Here is a 20,292-nt window from a genome sequence, read left to right on the forward strand (position 1 = left end):
CATCCAGCACCCCCAGACCCCTCAGCCCAGCCCCATTTCCCTCATTTCCCTCCCAGCCTGCTGGAGCTGCCACCAGAGCTGCCCTGGTGACAGCAGGAGGGACACCCATGTCCCTGAACACTCCCCAATTAACACTCACACTGTTAATTGGTGTTGGCAATCTGGGAATGGGGAAAGTGGGACAATACAGCCAAAAAGGCTGTGGGGAGGACAGCAGGACATTGAGGGTTCTGGGCTGGCTTAGAGGGGCAAGGCGAGCTGGTCCCTCCCAGCCCTGCAGCTTCACCTTCTCCCTGACTGCAAAGCCTGAGCCCAGCAGAGAACTGGGGCTGCCCCAGGAAAATCAGGGCACTTCATGTGTCCATGATACTCACAGAGGGGAAAAACCTTGGAGGATCCATGGAGAAACCATTGGCTGCAGCTGCACTGGGTGCCCTTGATTTTCACAGAGGTGAAAAACCTTGGAGTATCCAAGGGGAAACCATTGGCTGCAGCTGCACTGGGTGCCATTGCTTTTCACAGAGGGAAAAACCTTGGAGTATCCAAGGGGAAACCATTGGCTGCAGCTGCACTGGGTGCCATTGCTTTTCCCTGGGAATGGCAGGGAGAGCTCAGCCATGCAAGCAATCCCTGCTGAGCACAGAGCCCAAGGTAGGCTCAGAGCTGTGCTGACATCAAGCCCTGCAAGCTGGTTAATCCATTTTTCTGCCTCGTGGTTCTCCTTTAAAAACCACTTCCAGCACTGCTGGGGTTGGAGCTTTGTTTGAGCAGGGATTTCAGGGTGGGGAGATCCTGGTCTCAGTCAGTTTTAAGGGAGTTTGGCTTGGGCAGGGGGGTTTTGGTGTCACTGTGAGGAGGTGCCAGGGCTGGGGCCAGCAGGGGCTCCTGACGGAGGCTCCGTGTGCCAGGAGCAGTTTGTGATGATGGAGAGGCACCATAACCCAGGGCTGAAGTGAATTAGAGAGGGCAGATGAGATACCAAACAATAGCCAGGCAAGCCTGGAAATCCTTGCAGCAGATACACAGAAAGAAACAGAGCTTTTAAGCCGTATTTTTATATTTTATTATTACTGCTTTTGTCGCATTTTTTTTTCTCTGTTTATGGTATGAACCCAGCTGCTTTGGATTCACAAGTACAAACACTGAACTCTATTCTATTCTATTCTGAAATACTGAATTCTAGCTGTGTTAAAATACATTTTCCCCCCCTTTTTTTTTCCTGTCTCCCCAGGGCTCTGGCCGACATCCTAAGGCAGCAGGGACCAATCCCAATCGGACACTGTGAAAGAGAGACAATCTCGGCCATAGATACCTCCCCCAAAGAGAACACCCCAGTCAGGACCTCCTCCAAAAACCAGTACACACCAGTACGCACCTCCAAGAGCAACCCAGGTAAGTGCTGCTCCCTCTGTCACATTTCCTGAAAAACCCCTTTGCCCAGGAGTTTCTTCCTGGGAAGCTGAGAACCCTCAGAGAGAAATGAAAACAAAAATTATCTGAGTGCTTCTCCTGTGTTTTGCCGCTTTGGAATGTGGTTTGGAGATTGTTTATCCAACAGGTGAATTGTTTTTACTTAATGACCAATCACAGTCCAGCTGTGTCGGGGCTGTGACAAATCACAGGTTTTTCATTAATATCTTGTTAAACCTTCTGTGAGGTCCTTTCTCTGTTCTTTAGTATAGATATAATATAATATAATATAATATAATATAATATAATATAATATAATATAATATAATATAATATAATATAATATAATATAATATAATATAATATAATATAATGCCTTCTAAGAACATGGAGTCAGATTCTCAATTCCTCCTTCATCCTGGGAGGAAGCAAATACCACACTTGGGTACACGAGGAGTGAGGGATTATGGCCAGTGAGCAGGGACAGCTGGGACATCACCCTCAGGGTGACAGGGGTCCAGAGAATGAGTCCTGAGGGCTCAGGGAGCTGGGAAGGGGCTCAGCCTGCAGAAAAGGGGGATCGGGGGGCAATTCTGGCTCTGCCCAGCTCCTGACAGGAGGGGACAGCCCCAGGTCGGGCTCTGCTCCAGGGAACAGGGACAGGAGCAGAGGGAACGGCCTCAGGCTGGGCCAGGGCAGCTCAGGGTGGGCACAGCAGGAATTTCCCCATGGAAAGGGGGCTCAGGGATTGGAAATGCCCAGGGAGGGTTGGAGAGCCCATCCCTGGAGGTGTCACCCACCTGGAGGTGGCACTGAGTGCTCTGGGCTGGGGACAGGGTGGGGATGGGGAACAGAGTGGACTCAATCCTCCTGGAGGCCTTTTCCAGCCTCAGTAACGCTGGGATTCTGTGCCATTATAGCACATTCTGGAATAATGCTGGGATTTTATGCCATTAGCTCCTTCTGGAATAATGCTGGGATTTTATGCCATTGACACCTTCTGGGATAATTCTGGAATTCTGTGCCATTATAGCACATTCTGGAATAATGCTGGGATTCTGTGCCATTGACACCTTCTGGAATAATGCTGGGATTCTGTGCCATTATAGCACATTCTGGAATAATGCTGGGATTTTATGCCATTAGCTCCTTCTGGAATAATGCTGGAATTCTGTGCCATTAACTCTTTCTGGAATAATGCTGGGATTCTGTGCCATTAACTCTTTCTGGAATAATGCTGGGATTTTGTGCCATTAACTCTTTCTGGAATAATGCTGGGATTTTATGCCCCTAGCTCCTTCTGGAGGCTCTGTGTCTCCTGCCTGGCTCCTGCTGCTCAGGGCACACGGATGCAGAAGCAAAGGGCAGCAGGAATTCCTGGCTGGCAGCTGGAGGCACCAGCTGGGTGCTGCAGGTCTGGCTTAGGGGCTGTGCTCAGGCTCTGCAAACCTGAGAGGAGATAAATGGGAAGGTCTGGGGGGAAATGCTGATTGCAGGACCCCTGCCTGTTATCTAAGGATCCCAAGGGGTTTTTGAGACTTTCTGGGGCAGAATGAGGCAGGGAAGGACCAGAGCACAGAGCTGTGAGCAGATCACACCTTATGATGTGGTTGGACTAACAGAAAAAGTTAATTAGCAAGCAGGAAAATGCCAAATAAATGGGAATTAGAGACCTTGCAGAGTGACAGCACCCGGGCAGGAGCTGCTGGCCCTGCCTGAGGATGGGGACAAGAGGCCAGGAAGGGACAGGCAGGATGTGAGCAGCACCCAGCCCCTGCTTGGATGATGTTTGCTGGGCTGTGTGAGGGGGAAAAGCCATCGCAGGGAGTGCAGGAAAAGGAGAAATCCCCAAAGGCACCAAGGGGAGCTCTGCCAGCACAGCTCAGCTGGACTGAGCCCTCAGCAGCCCCTGGCACAGCTGGGAAGGGAGAATTGCCCCAAAGAACTCGTTCCTGGCTCAGCTGGGGCCACCATCAGCTCACAGATCCCAGCAGACAGAGCTGATCACTCACAGAGATCACAGCTCATGAAACAGCTTTACAGGTAATGTTTGCTTGTGATGTTTTATGGTCAGAGCAGGGCAATGCCTGAGGTGTCTGTGCTCAGTTATGAGCTAAATTTCAGATTATTGCTGGGATTAGGAAATTGTGTGAGTGGATGGTAAAATCTTCCAGTTGGGAAGAAGCAAAACTTTGGAAACGAGTACGTGTTCTAGCTTAAATAGAATAAAGCTGGTCAGCCCTGGTGTGGAGTAGAAAATCAGCAATGCTTGGTTTTGGGGGACAAGGGGAATAAAGGGAAAAAGAAAATTCAAAAGGAAAAAAAAAAAAGGAAATGGGGAGAGCTGAGGAAAAAGAGGAAAACAAGTATGGGAAACAAGGATGTGTTCTATCTTAAATAGAATAGAGCTGGTCAGCCCTGGTGTGGAGAAAAAAAATCAGCAATGCTTGTTTTTGGGAACAAGGGGAAGAAGAGGGAAAATAAAATTAAAAAAAAAAAAAAAAAAAGAAGGTAATAGGGAGAGCTGGAGGAAAAAGAGGCAGCAATATGGAATAGCAGGATCCAGGCAAGGCACTGCTCACTGGGGCTGCAAATTGGCTCCAGGAGCCCAGAGCTGTAGGGCTGGAAAGCAGCACAGGGCTGGTGGCTGTGGCTCACTGAGGAGCCCAGAGCAGGAGAGAGAAGCAGCCAGGAAGGTTTGTCCTCCTTGCACGGGGGCTGATGGAGCCTGGTGCTTGTTTGACTTGGAGCTTCTGCTTCCCAACTTATAATTGGAAGGGTGCCCCTAAGTCCTGCTAAATAAACCTTGGCTTCATTTTCTGTGAGGCTGCCCTGGTGTCCGTGGGCAGGATGGTTGTGGTGACAGTGACAAACGGAGCTGGCTGTGCCTGAGCTGCAGGGCCCAGCAGGGCAGCCTGGGCAGGTCCTGCTGGGGGCACAGAGAGGAGTCCACATCCCACTGCTGCTCCAGAGGAATTCCAGGCTGGTTTGGGCTGGGAGGGACCTGGCAAAGCTCCTGTCCCACCCCTGCCATGGCAGGGACACCTCCCATTGTCCCAAGGACACCTTCCCCTGTCCCAGGGACGCCTCCCACCGTCCCAGGGACACCTTCCCATATCCCCGGGACACCTCCCACTGTCCCAGGTGCTCCCAGCCCCAGTGTCCAGCCTGGCCCTGGGCACTGCCAGGGGTGCAGGGGCAGAGGATGACAGGGAGTGTGGCACGTGCCACCCCTGGGGCTGCAGGGTGTCCCCAGCTCAGTGCCACGGTCACTGCCAGCTCCAGGAGGGACAGGGACAAGGGACACAGGTGCTGTCCCTGCAGGGCACCCAGTGGGGCTCATCTGCACCCACAGGTGAAAATCCACTGATGAGCACCTCGGGGAGAACCAGAGGGGTTTGGGGTGGAAGGGACCTCAAAGTTCATCTCACTCCACCCCTGCCATGGCAGGGACACCTCCCACTGTCCAGGGACACCTCCCACTGTCCCAGGGACACCTCCCACTGTCCCAGGGACACCTCCCACTGTCCCAGGTGCTCCCAGCCCCAGTGTCCAGCCTGGCCTTGGGCACTGCCAGGGATGCCCTGTGGGCACAGTTTGGGGTGGTTGGGGTTCAGGCTGTGTGTGGCACACAGTTTGGGGTCACTGACAGATTTTATGAAAATCCTTTCGCCAGGATTTTTCTCCTGGGAAGCTGTGAAGCCTCAGAAAACAAATGTAAACAGTGAATATCAGATTGCTTGGAATGTGGGCTGGAGATGGTTCACCAGCAGGTGCATCTTTGATTGCTTCCATGTGAATTGTGTTGACTTAATGACCAATCCCAGTCCAGCTGTGTCAGGACTCTGGTCAGTCACAGGTTTTTATTATCATTTCTTTTCTATCCTTCTGATGTCTCCTTTCTCTTTCTTTAGTGTAGTAATATAATATAATTAATATAATATAATGTATCAGTCTTCTGAAACATGGAGTCAAGATTCTCATCTCTTCCCTCATCCTGAGGACCCTCAAACACCACCACAAGACTCTGGCCTAGATTTATATTCTGTATATTCAGTTGGCCTCTCCATTCTCAGAATATCCCATTGCCTCTGCACTGGTCCAGATCCAGGGATGCATTGCTCTGGATCCAGGGATGCATTTCTCTGGGTCCAGGGGATGCACTGCTCTGGATCCAGGGGATGCATTTCTCTGGGTCCAGGGAATGCACTGTTCTGGATCCAGCCCCAGAGGTGCCAGGGGAGGGCTGAGCACAGGACACTTTGCCCAGGGTTAAAATCTGCTCCTCACCTGTGCTGGGACCTGCAGCAGGTGTGGAGAAGAGCTCGTGGCCAGGATCCCCACTTGGAATGCAGCAAACAGCACAGGCCAGGGCTCTGATTAGCCTGATCTATCTGGGGAAGGCTTTTAATGAGCAGCTTGAGTCAGGATGTTCCAGAGATGGAGGCATTCAAAGTGCTGCTTTCAGCAGTGCCTCGCACCCAGAGGCGCATTCTGAGCTCCTTCTGAACGTGAACAAATGCAGGGCAGGCCTTAAATCTTCATGGGAATTGTGGCAAACATCTCCAGGAGAGCCCAGGGCAGCGTGGGGAGCGCTTCCAGCCTGAGCAGCACATGGGGAAGGGGCTCTGTGCCCCTGGGCCTGCTCCCCACAGGCTCAGCAGGGCTCTGCCCTTTCCTAAAGCCCAGGGGATGCAGGTTCATTCTGGTTTATCAGTGCCTTCCCCCAAAGCCCAGGGGATGCAGCTTCCCTCTGATTTATCAGAACCTTCCCCCAAAACTCAGAGGATCTACGTTATGAGAAGCTTCTCCCAAAGCCCTGGGGATTCAGGTTCATTCTGGTTCATCAGTGCCTTCCCCCAAAGCCCAAGGGGATCCAGGTCCAGAACCTTCCCCTAGAGCCCAGGAGGTCCAAATTTCCTCCAGGTTTTCAGTGCCTTCCCCTAAAGCCCAGGAGATCCAGATTCATTCCAGGTTATCAGTGCATTTCCTAAAGCCCAGGTGATCCAGGTTCATTCTGGGTTATCAGTGTCTTTCCTAAAACCCCAGGGGATCCAGGTTATCAGAACCTGCCCATAAAGCCCAGGGAATTCCAGATTCCCTCCAGGCTCTCACTGCCTTCCCCCAAAGCCCAGGGAATTCCAGATTCCCTCCAGCTCATCAATGCCTTCCCCCAAAGCCCAGGGAATTCCAGATTCCCTCCAGCCCATCAATGCCTTCCCCCAAAGCCCAGGGAATTCCAGATTCCCTCCAGGTTCTCACTGCCTTCCCCAAGGCCCAGGGAATTCCAGATTCCCTCCAGCTCATCAATGCCTTCCCCAAGGCCCAGGGAATTCCAGATTCCCTCCAGGCTCTCAGTGCCTTCCCTAAAGCCCAGGTGACCCAGGTTTATTCCAGGTGATCACTGCCTTTCCTAAACCCCGGGTGGCCCAGCTTCCCCCAGGGTTTCAGTGCCTTGCCCTCATCCCTCTTTCCCCCTTCTGCTCTCTCCCTTCCCCCAGACCGGCTGGGCTCTGCTCCAAACCCCTCCTCTCCTCCTTGCTGGAATCATCCAGCTTCTCCCCCGATCCCCAGCACTGCTGGGATCGATTTGCCAGGGTCTGTGTGTGGAATGTGTGCGAGGCTCCCAGCCCCTGCTGCTCGCACTCTGTGCTGTCGTTCTCAGCTGCTCAGGGCAATACAAAGCAGGTGGAAAACGATCCCTGGCCCTTTCCAGCCCCTGCGCTTGGTGTGAGAAACTGCTCAAGGTGCGGGTGGGTGAGGAATGAGGGAAAGCACCTGGAAAATGCCCAGAATGTTCCAGGAACGGGGCTCTGCTGTCTCCGTGCTCCTCTTGCCATTTCCCGGCATTTGACAGGAGAGGAACAGGAGCAGCTTTGGAACTGGGAGGGTTTGTGGGAGCTGGGGCGAGTCAGAGCTGCTCCATTTGTGCTCCTGCCAGCGCATCCCTGGCATGGGGAGCCCCAGTGCCTCCCAGGAAACCCCCAAAGGGTTAATGATGCCTGTTCTGGGCCGCCCCAAAACGCCAGAGCTCCTTCCTCAGAACATTCCCAGGGGAAGGAATGCGCGGTGTCCTGAAATGTCATTGCCAAGGGGAGGATCCCAGAGGGTGGGGGGGCTGAGAGGGCAAAACTGCTCTGCTCTGTGGAGGATTTGGGATCCTCACCTTGGACACCACGGCTCTGCTCTATGGGGTGATTTAGGATCCTCACCTTGGACACCACTGCTCTGCTCTGTGGAGGATTTGGGATCCTCACCTTGGACACCACTGCTCTGCTCTGTGGAGGATTTGGGATCCTCACCTTGGACACCACTGCTCTGCTCTGTGGGGTGATTTAGGATCCTCACCCTGGACACCACTGCTCTGCTCTGTGGGCTGAGGGATTTAGGATCCTCACCCTGGACACCACTGCTCTGCTCTGTGGAGGATTTAGGAACCTCACCTTGGACACCAGCTGCACTGTGGGGCGTGGGATTTAGGATCCTCACTTTGGACACCAGATTTTCTGTGAGGTGAGGGATTTAGGATCCTCACCTTGGACACCAGCTGTGCTGTGGGGTGTGGGATTTAGGATCCTCACTTTGGACACCACTTCTCTGCTCTGTGGGGTGAGGGATTTAGGATCCTCAGCTTGGCCAGCAGCTGCTCTGTGGGGCGTGGGATTTAGGATCCTCACTTTGGACACCAGCCACTCTGTGGGGTGATGGATTTAGGATCCTCACCTTGGACACCACTGCTCTGCTCTGTGGGCTGAGGGATTTAGGATCCTCACACTGGACACCAGCCGCTCTGTGGGGTGAAGGATTTAGGATCCTCAGTTTGGCCATGGCTGCAGAGAGATGCTCCTCCAGTCCTGTGTCCTCAGGCAGAGCTTCCAGCCTCCCTGGGCATTTGGGGCTGCTGTCCCTGAGAATTTGGGGCTGCTGTCCCTGGGCATTTGGGGCTGCTGTCCCAAGCAGCTTTAGACCCCAGGCACTCAGGAGAAGGGATTGGAAAGGCAGGAGAAGGAGCTGGAGTGCCGACACCTCACCTGCCCCAGCTCCAGATGGATCTGTGCGACTGCTACAAATATTTATTTGTTTATCTTTCCCTAACTTTGCTGTTTCGGGCACCCAGCCTCCCCCTTGCAGGGCTGCCAGGGGTTGGGGGTGTTCACCTGGGGGAGGTTTGGCTGCCCAGGGACACAGCCTGGGCTCCCAGAGCCTCCCTCAGCCTCACCAGCTGCCTCCTCTGGGTATTGGTTTGTTCTGCTCTCCTGACCCTTCCCCTGAGCTGGGCAGTTTCAGGGTAATCTGTGTAAAAGATTAAAATCTGCCCCACTGCGGCACAGGAGACAACAAAACATCCCCAGTGCAGATTTATCTGCCAGTGAGCTCGGCAGGGGCTGGAGAGCAGCAACATTTGCAGTAATTTCAGGTGTCTCACACCCAAATATCCCCCGTGAGTGATGGCAGGGGCTCGTGTGCTAAAGCAGCTAACAAGTGACAAATGTGAAAAAAACGATTGAAGGGATAACTCAGAAAGTCTGTGTGTTGTGGGGAAACAGAGGAGGGGGTGGAGGAAAATGACACCAGCAGGAGCCACCCAGCAGCAGCACCCAGAGCCCTGGGACAAGCACCAGGTGCCTGCTCCAGGAGTTTGGGTGGATTGAGCCTTCCTTGGGCCCAGAGCAGGCCCAGAGCCTCAAGGCCAGCAGGGTGCTTATCAGCCAGGTGATATCTGCAAACTGGGGGTTACTATGGCAACAGCTTTATTTTATTTTTTTTTTAAGCTCAGTGGATCCAGGTTCACTCCAGGTTATCAGTGCTTTCCCCCAAAGCCCAGGGAATCCAGATTTACTTCAGGTTATCAATGTCTTCCCTCAAAGCCCAGGGGATCCAGGTTCATTCCAGGTGATCAGTGCCTTTCCCAAAGCCCAGGGAATCCAGATTCCCTCCAGGTTATCAAAACCTTCCCCTAAAGCCCAGGGAATTCCAGATTCTCTCCAGGTTATCAGAAGCTTCTCCTAAAGCCCAGAGGATCCAGATTAATTCTGGATTATCAGTGCCTTCCCCCAAAGCTCAAGGGATCCAGATTCCTTCCAGGTTATCAATATATTTTCTAAAGCCCAGGGGTTCTAGTTCATTCCAGGTGATCAATGCCTTTCCCAAAACCCAAGGGAATTCTAGATTCCCTCTGGTTTATCAGTGCCCTCTCCTAAAGGCCAGGGGGATCCAGGCTCATTCCAGGTTCTCAGAACCTTCCCCTAAAGCCTAGAGGATCCAGATTAATTCTGGATTATCAGTGCCTTCCCCCAAAGCCCAAGGGATCCAGATTCCTTCCAGGTGATCAATGCCTTTTCCCAAAGCCCAGGGGATCCAGGTTCATTCCAGGTTACCAAAATCTCCCCCTAAAGCCCTGGGGATCCAGGCTCATTCCAGGTTACCAAAATCTCCCCCTAAAGCCCTGGGGATCCAGGCTCATTCCAGGTTACCAAAATCTCCCCCTAAAGCCCTGGGGATCCAGGCTCATTCCAGGTTCTCAGTGCCTTTCCCCAAAGCCAACCTCCTCTGCCTGCAGTTAAGGAACTTCAGTTAAAGCTGCTGAGAGTTTCCTCAGGAGCAAAGCCAAGCCAGCCCACAGCTGTGTCTAGGAGCTGTGCCATTCTGTAGCTGTGGACAGGTAAAATCATTTCTGTAGCAGGTCTGAGCCTCCCTGTTTGCCTCTCCGTGTCCTGCCAGATCAATTATTGTTTGTTACCTCCATTAGATCTTCAGGAGAAAGGCAGAAACACAATCTTTTTCTTCCATTAATCAGGGCAGTTTACAGAAAACATCAATTTAAAATGTTAAGGCCAATTTGCAACTGGTATTGACAACAATTAAATTGGCCTCCAGAAAGTTGCTTTTTGACACGGTGAAGAATGAAATCTTTATGAGCACATTGTGTGTGCTGGGCCTCTCCTGGCTCCTGATTGCTGATCCTATCACACTCCATGGAGTGTAAACAGAGGTGAGGAGCTGCAAGCAGAGCTCCATTAGAGTGTGCCAGAATCAGCAAACTCCCCTCCCCTCTTGCTGGACCCCTGCCCAGATATTGCAACTCAATCCATGCTCTGCCTCTATCACTATCAGCTTCCTCTACTCCCCAGCTGGGTTATTTTCACTTTAAACTGCACAAAAATGTACTGGAGCAAAGGCTGGCTGCTTTATCCTTGGCATTGTCACCTGGAGCAGTGAACTGCAGAGGGGCCCAGGGGCCACAGTCCCCAGCAGAGCAGTGACCGTGGGGTCTGAGGGACCCTTGGCATGGACCAGCTCAGCTTGCAGAGGGTGCCAGTGGCATTCACATTCTCTGAACAGAGAGATAATTCTCTCTCAGGGTTTTTCTCCTGGAGAAGCACAGAGAGAAGAGAAAATTCTTATCTCTACTTGCTGCCCCTGTTGTTTTTGCACGTGTGGAATGTGTTATGGAGATTGTTCACTGAGAGGGATTTGTCACTTGGATTCTGCTGAGGATTGCTTTGATTCCTTGGCCAATCACTCAGTGCTGTGTCCTGGCTGTCTCAGACAGTCACAGGTTTTTCTTTAGAATTCTTTAGTATTCTTTAATCCAGTATAGTTTAATGTAATATAGTTGAATAAAGCAACTGTTCAGCATCCTGAGTCAATGGAGTCAGATGCCAACCCTTTCCTTTGGTGGGGGTCTCACTGTTTCACTGCAGGTGCCAGTGCAGGAGGTGCCCCAGCCCCCAGCAGAGCAGTGGCCAGGGGCTCTGGGAGGGCATCCCCTCCTTCTGGAACGTGCTAAGGGCATTTTGTGGAGGTTTTCTCTCAGCTGGCACACAGCAGGAAGGTTTGGCTCATGCTGGAGATGATTTTATTGTCTGCAAACAACTTTTATCTTTGGTGCAGGCTCTGTTTCCTTCTGGCCCTTCAGCCACGTTGGGAATTGAGTGGTTCTTGCCTCACTTCCCCTTCCCTGAAGCTTTAATACCCTCAGCCCCTCTGGCCTGAAAGGCTCCCCAGGGTTATTTGTTGGAGCAGCCCTGAGAGGGAGCAATGCCCTCCTCCAGGAAAGGACACAGCAGCTCGTGCTGTTTGATTTAAAATATTTGAGGAGGAAGGGAAAGGGAGTACATCTGTCACAATCTCACTTACAATCAGTGAAGTTAATGGAAAGATTCCTTCTGACTCTCCTGGGCTTTGGACAAGGCTCTGTGCTGCAACATTAGCAAATAATGAAGTTCACATCTCATCAAATCCTCCTCAGGAAAATAACTCTGAAATATGTGGCTGGCCTTTTGCAGCTCCCTCCCCAAATCTGTCCCTGGTTTGTCAGCTGTGCCAGCACCTCTATCTCTGGTGGTAAATCACTTCTGTGGGTAAGAGCTGCTCTCTAAAAGAGCCCCCCACAGATGTTCCAGCACTGCCAGTCCCAACACTGCCCCAGGGCTCAGAGAGGCCCCTCCCAAAACCACTGGGGTAAATATTGAATATCCAGAACGTGGCTTTCAGTGTCTGCCAACGGCAGGAATGCAGGGAACCTGAGAATCTCCTGAGCTGGAGCCACAGGGATTGTGAGTCCAGCCCTGGCCCTGCCCAGACCCCCAACAATCCCACCCTGGGCATCCCCAAAGGCTCCAGGAGCTCTGGCAGCCTTTGTAGAATTGCAGAATTACGGAATCATGGAGTCACAGAATCATGGAATTGTAGAATCATGGAATTGTAGAATCGTGGAGTCACAGAATCATGGAACTGTAGAATCATGGAGTCACAGAATCATGGAATTGTAGAATCATGGACTTGTAGAATCATGGAGTCACAGAATCATGGAACTGTAGAATCATGGAATTGTAGAATTCCATGGGCTGCGCCCATTCCCTGGGGAACCTGGGCAGTGCCAGCACCTCTGGGGGAAGAACCTTGCCCTGAAATCCATCCCAAACCCCAAAACCAACCCCATCCTGGGCATCCCTGGCAGCCTCGGGGCTGTGCCCATTCCCTGGGGAGCCCAGCACCCTCTGGGGAAGAACCTTTCCCGAAATCCATCCCAAACTCCCTGTGCTCAGCCCCAGCCATCCCCTGGGTGCTGTCCCAGAGCAGAGTCCCCTGTCCCCAGAGCCCCAGGGAGCTCTGTCCCCTCTGCACGCCCCTGGCAGCCCCAGAGCACAGAGCCAGAGCTGTTCTCTCCCTCTGAGGCTGCTCTCTGCGTGTTTCTCCTCCTTGCTGCCCATCCCAGAGGCTCTGCAGGGCTCCAGGTGTGGCACAGCTGGAGCAGCTGTCCTGTCCCACCTGCGCTGCCAGTCCTGGAGGCACAGAACACAATATCCAGCATAAACAGAGCACACAAATGGGGACACAACGTCCCCCTAGGACAGCAGCCCAGCCTGGGGGAGCTGTCAGCCCTGGTCCCTCCATGGGGATCCTCTCTGGTGGCACAGGAGCTCCCAGGCCTGTGCTCAGTGGCAGGTGACACCTGTGAACATCACTCCAACATGATTGTCACAGTGATCCTTGGTGCAGCTGATGAAATATTCACCTCGCAGCAGCCGCCAGGCCATGAATGTTTCACTGGCTCCTGAATTGTTGATGAGCTTTGATTGCACTGCCCTCTGCCACCTGGGGTGCCTGCAGTTGGCCACAGCTCCTGTGCCCTGCTCCTGAGGGCACCCCTGGCCACAGGGCCGGGGCTGGCACGGCACTGACCCCCACCAGTGCCCCCATCCCTCCCCTCAGCGTGGCCTGGGCTCCCCAGAGCTGTGGGACAGGCTCAGGTGGCTCTGCTGTGCCCCAGCTCACTCCTGTCACAGACATCTTTCCATGAAAATCCTTTCCTTAGGATTTTTAACTCCTGAGAAGCTGAGAGGCCTCAGGAGCAAAATGTAACCAATGGTTATCTGCTGCTGTGGGATGCAACAGGTGCATCTGGGATTGGGCTCATGGGGTTGTTTCTAATTAATGGCCAATCACAGCCCAGCTGGCTCAGACAGAGAGTCTAAGACAGCTGCCTCTGTTATTCATTCCTTTCTATTCTTAGTCAGCCTTCTGAGGAAACCTTTTCTTCTATTCTTTTAGTATAGTTTTAATGTAATATATATCATAAAATAATAAATCAGCCTTGTGAAACATGGAGTCAGATCCTCGTCTCTCCCCTCATCCTCAGACCCCAGTGCACATGGTCGCACACACCCTGGGGACTCTGCAGCCACTCTGGGCACAGCAGCAGCACTCAGAGGGTGGCTCCTTCTGGGAGCCTCCCTGAGGGATGCAGAGACACAGGGCAGAGCCCAGGTGTTCCTCTGGGGGCTGTGAATCCTGCCCAGGACAGGCCAGCCCTGCTCCCTGCAGCCACCAGCTCTGAGCTGCTCAGGGAAGCTGCTCCTGCTCCTAAGGCACGCTGCTCTCCTTGACCCATTTGCTCATTACCTCCACAAATGTGCTCTTGATTAAGGAATTTTCCTAAGTAATTATTCTGGCATTAGAAATCCAGCCAAACAGAAAATAGTCCAAAAGGAAAGGTGGCCTGGTGGCTGCCCTGAAGGCTCTTCTCAGGGAGGGGAGCAAAACCAGCCCTGCAGGGCAGCTGGACACAACTCTGTCCAGTGAACACCAAAGGGGCAGCTGGACACAGCTCTGTCCAGTGAGGGTTGGTCTGAGGGACAGCTGGACACAGCTCTGTCCAGTGAACACCAAAGGGGCAGCTGGACACAGCTCTGTCCAGTGAGGGTCAGTCTGAGGGACAGCTGGACACAGCTCTGTCCAGTGAACACCAAAGGGGCAGCTGGACACAGCTCTGTCCAGTGAGGGTTGGTCTGAGGGCAGGAAAATATAAATACTCCTCTGCTTAATTTTGGGTGCCATCATCCTTCAGGCTGGTGCGATTTAGCTGCTCTCCACCTCCTGACAGCAGGGGCAGGGCAGCATTCCCGTGGGAATGTCACATTTTCCTCCTTCCAGCTGCACGTTCAGGTGAAGGAAAGGGTGTCCATGTGGGGACAGAGATGGCAGGGCAGCATTCCCATGGGAATGTCACATTTTATTTTCCCAGGTGAAGGGAAGGTGGTGGGACCATGGCGACAGAGGTTGCCTGGAGCAGTCGCTGCTGGGCTGGCTGGGTGTGACCAGAGGGACAAACAGGGACAGGAGGAGCTGCAGGGCATGGCCAGCTCTGGCCACCATGGGACAGGCATCCAGGAAAGGGTCATGGAACCCTGGAAAGGCTGGCTTGGAAGGGAATTTAGTCCTGTTTCAGCTGCCTTGCCATCACCCCACGGCTTCATTGGGAATGGAAACTTTTATCTGGCTGCTGGGAGCTGGGAACAAGGGCAGGGACAGAAGGACAAGGCCATGCACAGCTGCTGCTCAGGACAAAGAGGGGAGGAAGATGCACGAAAACAACCAGGAGCATTCCCAGCAGGTTCCCAAACCCCCCCACAGGTACCACAGGGAACGAGTGGGTAAAATCCCAAAAGATTCTGAGTCTCTGAGCACGCTGTCCCCTCTCAAAATGATTTAAGAAAGGATCAGCACTTCATAAACTCCCACAGGCACCATCCCCAGGCACAGGAAGTTCTGCCAAGAGCTTTTCCCTGCCTTTCCTGACCTCAGCAGGATTTGCCCCTCAAGTCCTGGCTTTTCTCTCCTGATTGCAGCTCCCTTTGAGATGGTTTTTGGAGTTGTGCTTCCCAAATCCTTTCCTTCCAGAGGAGAGCAGGAATCGTGAATGATTCCTTGGAGGGTGTGAAACAGAGCAGCTCTCATCCTTGGACTGTGAATTCCACACACCCATTTATTTACTCACAATTATAAACTGAGCACTTCATAAATATTCATAAGGAGGCTCCCAAGGCCCAGCTGAGAAAATCAGTGTTATCACCATTTCCCAGCTCTCAGGCTGAGGCACAGACACTGCTGCAATTGTGCAGTTTTACACAATTCCTGTCAAAGTTGGGTCCAAGAATCCCCCAATTCCTGAATCCCCCTCAGGTTTAGCAGGGAAATTTTGTGCAGTTTTACAGAATTCCTGTGAAATTTGCCCCAAGACACCCCCTGCCAATTCCTGGATCCCCCCATATTTAGCCAGGAATTGTGCAGTTTTACACTATTTCTGTAAAGTTTGCCTTAAGATCCCCCAGTTCCTGAATCTCCCTCATATTTAGCAGAGAATTGTGCAGTTTTACAGAATTCCTGTGAAATTTAGCCCAAGATCTCCCAATTCCTGAATCCCACTCATATTTAGCAGGGAATTGTGGAGTTTAACAGAATTTCTGTGAAGTTTGCCCCAAGACCCCCCCAGTTCCTGAATCTCCCTCATATTTAGCAGGAAATTGTGCCATTTTACAGAAATTCTGTCAAAGTTTACCCCAAGATCTCCCAGTTCCTGCCTCCCCCATATTCAGCAGCCTGGGTGGCTCAGGTGTCCCACTGGGAGCTGGTATTTGTGGTCCCAGGCTCTGGATCCAGCTGATCCCGGCAGAGATCAGGTCAGTCCCCCCCGAGCTGTGCTGGGGGATGCTCCCCTTGCAGCCTGGCCCCCCTCAGCCCCCCAGGGCATTGAGAGGATCCAGAGCTGCCACACAGGGCCAGGGGTGATGTGCACACCCAGTTTCCCTGGAATGGTGCCTGAGGCAGACCTGGGCAGCCTTAGTGTCAGGACCCAGCACATCCCTCTGGCTGTCCTGAGGTGCCCAAACCCTGCCAGGGGGCTCAGAGACCCTGGCACAGAGCCCAGAACACCTGGGGGTTTGATTATGACCCGTGGAGCAAATTACCAACCTTGGATGAAGATCTGCAAGCCACGACAGTTTAGGTAGAATGATAGTGAATTGAGGGTGGAAAAGTAGATTTTGGGGTTTTTGGTATGGGGGTTCAGGGGGCAAGATAGGCTGGACATGCCCAGATCCCTCTTTCTCCTTCTGCTTCTTGGCCTCCATCTTCTGCTGTGATGTTGGCACTTTTGGATTGGTTTAGAGTAGAAGCTCACTGTCTAACACAGGTGATAGCAATTGGGAAGTAATTGTAAACACTGTACAGGTAGTTTTTAGTATAAAGACATAACACTGCCCTGGGGCAGGCACAGTGCCTCTGTCTGTCCTCCTGCATGGACCTGGGCAGGGCAGGAGAAAGACTTTTATAGATAAGATACAATAAACAACCTTGAGACCGAGAAATGAAGAGCCCTGACTCCTTCTTCAAGCACCAGGCTGGGAAAAGAGACTTTCCAGCTTTTCTTGGGGTCACTGTGAGCAGTGAGGGACCCCAACACTTTAGGGGTGCACAGCTGACCCCCCAAAGGCTCTCTGATATCAGGGAATGTTTATCTCAGCCTTCCATCCCTGGTGGGACAGTCACTCCTCAATGTTCCCCCTCCAGGTTCTGCCTCCCTTCTGCTGATACCCTTGAAGCCTGGGAGGTGTGATCAGCTCTCCCCGTGCCCTTAATCACCTTCCTTAGCCTATATAATTAAATTCCAGTAGGTATTGCAGCTAATTTTTGAGGAGCTCCCGAAGAACAAAAGCCAGTTCGGTCGCAGGCGAACAGAACAAATTAATTAGGAGGGGAATATCAGAACCTCTGTAAATGAGATTCCAGCAGAAGCAGCACAGCCTGGCTCTGCTCCCCAGCCCCTGAGCTCAGTTCCAGGGGTACAGAGTGTTCAGGGAGGGGACAGGGCCTGGAGCAGCCCCTGCTGGAGCCACTCCTGGGCTCCATCCCAAAGCAGGGCACAGGGAGCTGGAATCCCATTTAGAGAGGTGGAAGGGGACAGAATATAAGAAAATAAAGATAGTGTATAAAGTCACCTCACCCCTAAGGAGCTGCAGCTGGGCCAATTAGCAAAGATCAGGAGCAGGCCTGGCTTGAACAGGGCACAGCTGTAAGCAATGAGGAGAAGATGCTATAAAGGAGTGGTGAGAAGGGAGCTGGGCTCAGTTGGGTGCTTTGTGAGGAAGAGTCAGTGCTCATGTGTAAAAGGGCCAGTCATGTGTAAAACAGCCCCAAAAGGATCACTGCACCTCTGTTATGTGTAAAATAACCCCAAAAGGATCACTGCACCTCTGTTGTGTGTAAAACAACCCCAAAAGGATCACTTCAGCTCTGTTATGTGTAAAATAATCCAAAAGGATCACTGCACCTCTGTTGTGTGTAAAACAATCCAAAAGGATCACTGCAGCTCTGTTGTGTGTAAAGCAGCCCCAAAAGGATCACTGCAGCTCTGTTATGTGTAAAACAACCCCAAAAGGATCACTCCAGCTCTGTTGTGTGGGGAACAACACCAAAAGGATCACTACAGCTCTGTTATGTGTAAAATAACCCCGAAAGGATCACTGCAGCTCTGTTGTGTGTAAAACAATCCAAAAGGATCACTGCAGCTCTGTTGTGTGGGGAACAGCCCCAAAGAATCACTCCAGCAGAAATGAGCAGCACCAGAAGCTGTGGATCCTCCAAAATTGAACATTTTTTTCCTTTTCCTGCAGGGATCTGTCTTGCAATGTCTGTGCTGAGGATGTGAGGGCTTCTCCCTGGGTGCAGGGCTCCTTTCCCCAGGGCAGTTTGTGGCCAGGCTGAGGTCACATCTCTGTGCATCTTGCAGAAGTCTGTCCACGCCAGTCCCTGTCTGCCCTTCTCGGGGTGATGTAATCTGGGCTCAGTAATAACATTTCCAAGAGGTGGATAACAGCATTTTAGTTCAGCTCTAATAATTCTGTTAAAGCAGAGCTGGGGTTGTAATTGCAGTTTGTGGCCGAGGTTGTTCCATATGTGACTTCTGTAGGATGCCTTTGTAATGACATGTTCCCTCTGAGCTCCGTGCCCTGAAGAATTTGCCTTTTTTTTCTGTGTGGCAGGCAGAGCACTCTGCTCTCTTGTAACCAGAGGAGAGGGGGGAAAGAAATGTGATGCAATAAATGAGCCAGGACTCCATTTTTCTTCATGCAGGAAAAGCCAAATCTTTATTGTGTAGATATTATTATTATTATTATTATTATTATTATTATTATTATTATTATTATTATTATTATCATCATCATCATCATCATTATCATTATTATCATTATCATCATTATCATTATTATCATTATTATCATTATTATCATTATTTTATCAGATCCTATTGGTTGACAATTCACACTCAGTTCATTGGTCAGTCCATGGTATTTTGCACATCTATCAAACTTCTGTGTTTTTAGTTAGTTTACACATTTTTTTCTACTAATTCTCGTGGGACAGATCTTATTGTTTATCCAGGTGCACTTGTTTTTTATACCCTAGGAATAGGTTGTTGTGTTAATGAACTTTATTTCCCAAGCTGTTTTCGTATGAGAACTTGCAAACTGCACTTGGGAGAAGTGACAGGCTGGATATTCATTTAACAGAGCAGGCCTGATTTTATGAGGCCTTGCTTTAGTAACTTCTCTACCTGTTTGCAACAGGAGTGAAAATTCCACCCTGTTTCAGTCTCTGCTGGGGATCAGGGCTGTGTTGATCTCCCTGGGACAGTGGGAGGTGTCCCTGCCATGGCAGGGCTGGCACTGGGGGGACTTTAAGGTCCCTTCCAGCCCAAACCATTCTGTCATTCAATGAAAAATCCCTGAAATTTGAAATAAAATGAAGATCACTCCATCTATGCTGGTTTTTCGAGGAGTTTGGCGTTTTAGCTGTCTCACCAGGGCAACAGCAAGGTCCAGGCTGTGGATCCATCTGGGATGAGTCCCAGGAGTTCCTTCCCAGCCCATGGCACAGGCAGCTCCAGCACCTTGGGGAGAGCACATCTGGAGGCAGAAAAGAGGAAAACCTCCCCTCCAGTGCAGAAGGAAATGGGGAATTTCCTTCCTGTGCTCCCACGGGGCACCTGCATTTGGGATTGCTCCAAGGGACCCCTCGCTTCCAGGTGAAACACCCTGTTCGGGATGGCATTGTGGCAAATAAATGGAATAACAACACCTGGATTTGGCCCCCCCAGCAGCTCCCAGTTCTCTCTGAAAGGAAAAATCACTCCCAGAATTTTGCAAGGCCAAAAGAAATGATCACAAGTGAGCAGGAATTAAAAGAACCAAAGCCAAAAGCAAACGTAGCACACTGTAATAAATCCATGGAAAGGGAAAATCGTGCTGCTTGAAGTCTGCAAATCTGAGTTTCTCCTGGGAAAATGTAACTCCTGTTCAAATGCTAATGGCTCGTTATCACAGGGATGTTTTAATTGAACTACAATGTTCCATAAGCAGGGGCAGAGCAAGGTTCAGAGAGCAAATGGCTGATGAGGAACCCTCAATCTGCCAGTAAATGTTTGCTTTTTTATAAACTTCCCCTCCTTGATCTGTTCTTAAGCCAGTTCTCTGGAGGGAATTGTGAGAGGCAGCTGATTTCAGCTGGAGGTGGCAGCAATATTTGTGTGGCTCTGGGGACAGTGAGTGGCTGCGAGGGAAACAGGGAATGCTCCAAAACCTCTCTCATTCCCAAGGTGTTGCCAGAGTGCCTGGAATGGGGTGGGAACAAACAGCTTTTGGGGTTTTTTTGCTTTTGCAGAGCAGAGAAGGGCTGTGGAGCAGCGTGGGCCAGGCAGGACAGAGCCCCAGCTGCTCCCACCTGGAGCCTGGGTGCCCTCCTGGTCCTGCCCAGCACCTCCTGCCACCACAGCCCGGGCAGGAAATCAGGGAAAATGGAATTTCCCTGGCATTCAGCTGCATCCCAGCCTCCCCCCTTCCCTCCCCCTGCACCTTTCTTATCTCTGCCTCTTCCTGAAATAATAGGAGCAGAAAAATTAACAACATGAAAAAGGGAGGAGATGATAAAGAGTATCTGAAAAATCATCTGTGTCCTCATTTCAGAGCTTTGCATGGTAACAGGCAGGCAGGGCATGCTTTTCTTTTTTCCTTTATTAATGTATTAAAATATTAAAGAGCT

The 20,292-nt window shown here is 51.4% G+C and overlaps 1 protein-coding gene across 2 annotated transcripts in view; it reads left to right on the top strand.

Annotated features, from left to right (window-relative positions):
• The window catches only part of SHISA6 (shisa family member 6), a 161,620-nt gene that overhangs the window by 9,411 nt on the left and 131,917 nt on the right, over positions 1 to 20,292 (top strand). For both annotated transcript variants that reach the window (XM_066565670.1, XM_066565671.1), the window contains exon 2: positions 1,232 to 1,392. In XM_066565670.1, the coding sequence (XP_066421767.1) occupies positions 1,232 to 1,392 (161 nt within the window). The remainder of the gene's footprint in view (positions 1 to 1,231; positions 1,393 to 20,292) is intronic.

Source organism: Molothrus aeneus, chromosome 25 (assembly GCF_037042795.1).
Source record: "Molothrus aeneus isolate 106 chromosome 25, BPBGC_Maene_1.0, whole genome shotgun sequence".
Lineage (NCBI taxonomy): Eukaryota > Metazoa > Chordata > Aves > Passeriformes > Icteridae > Molothrus > Molothrus aeneus.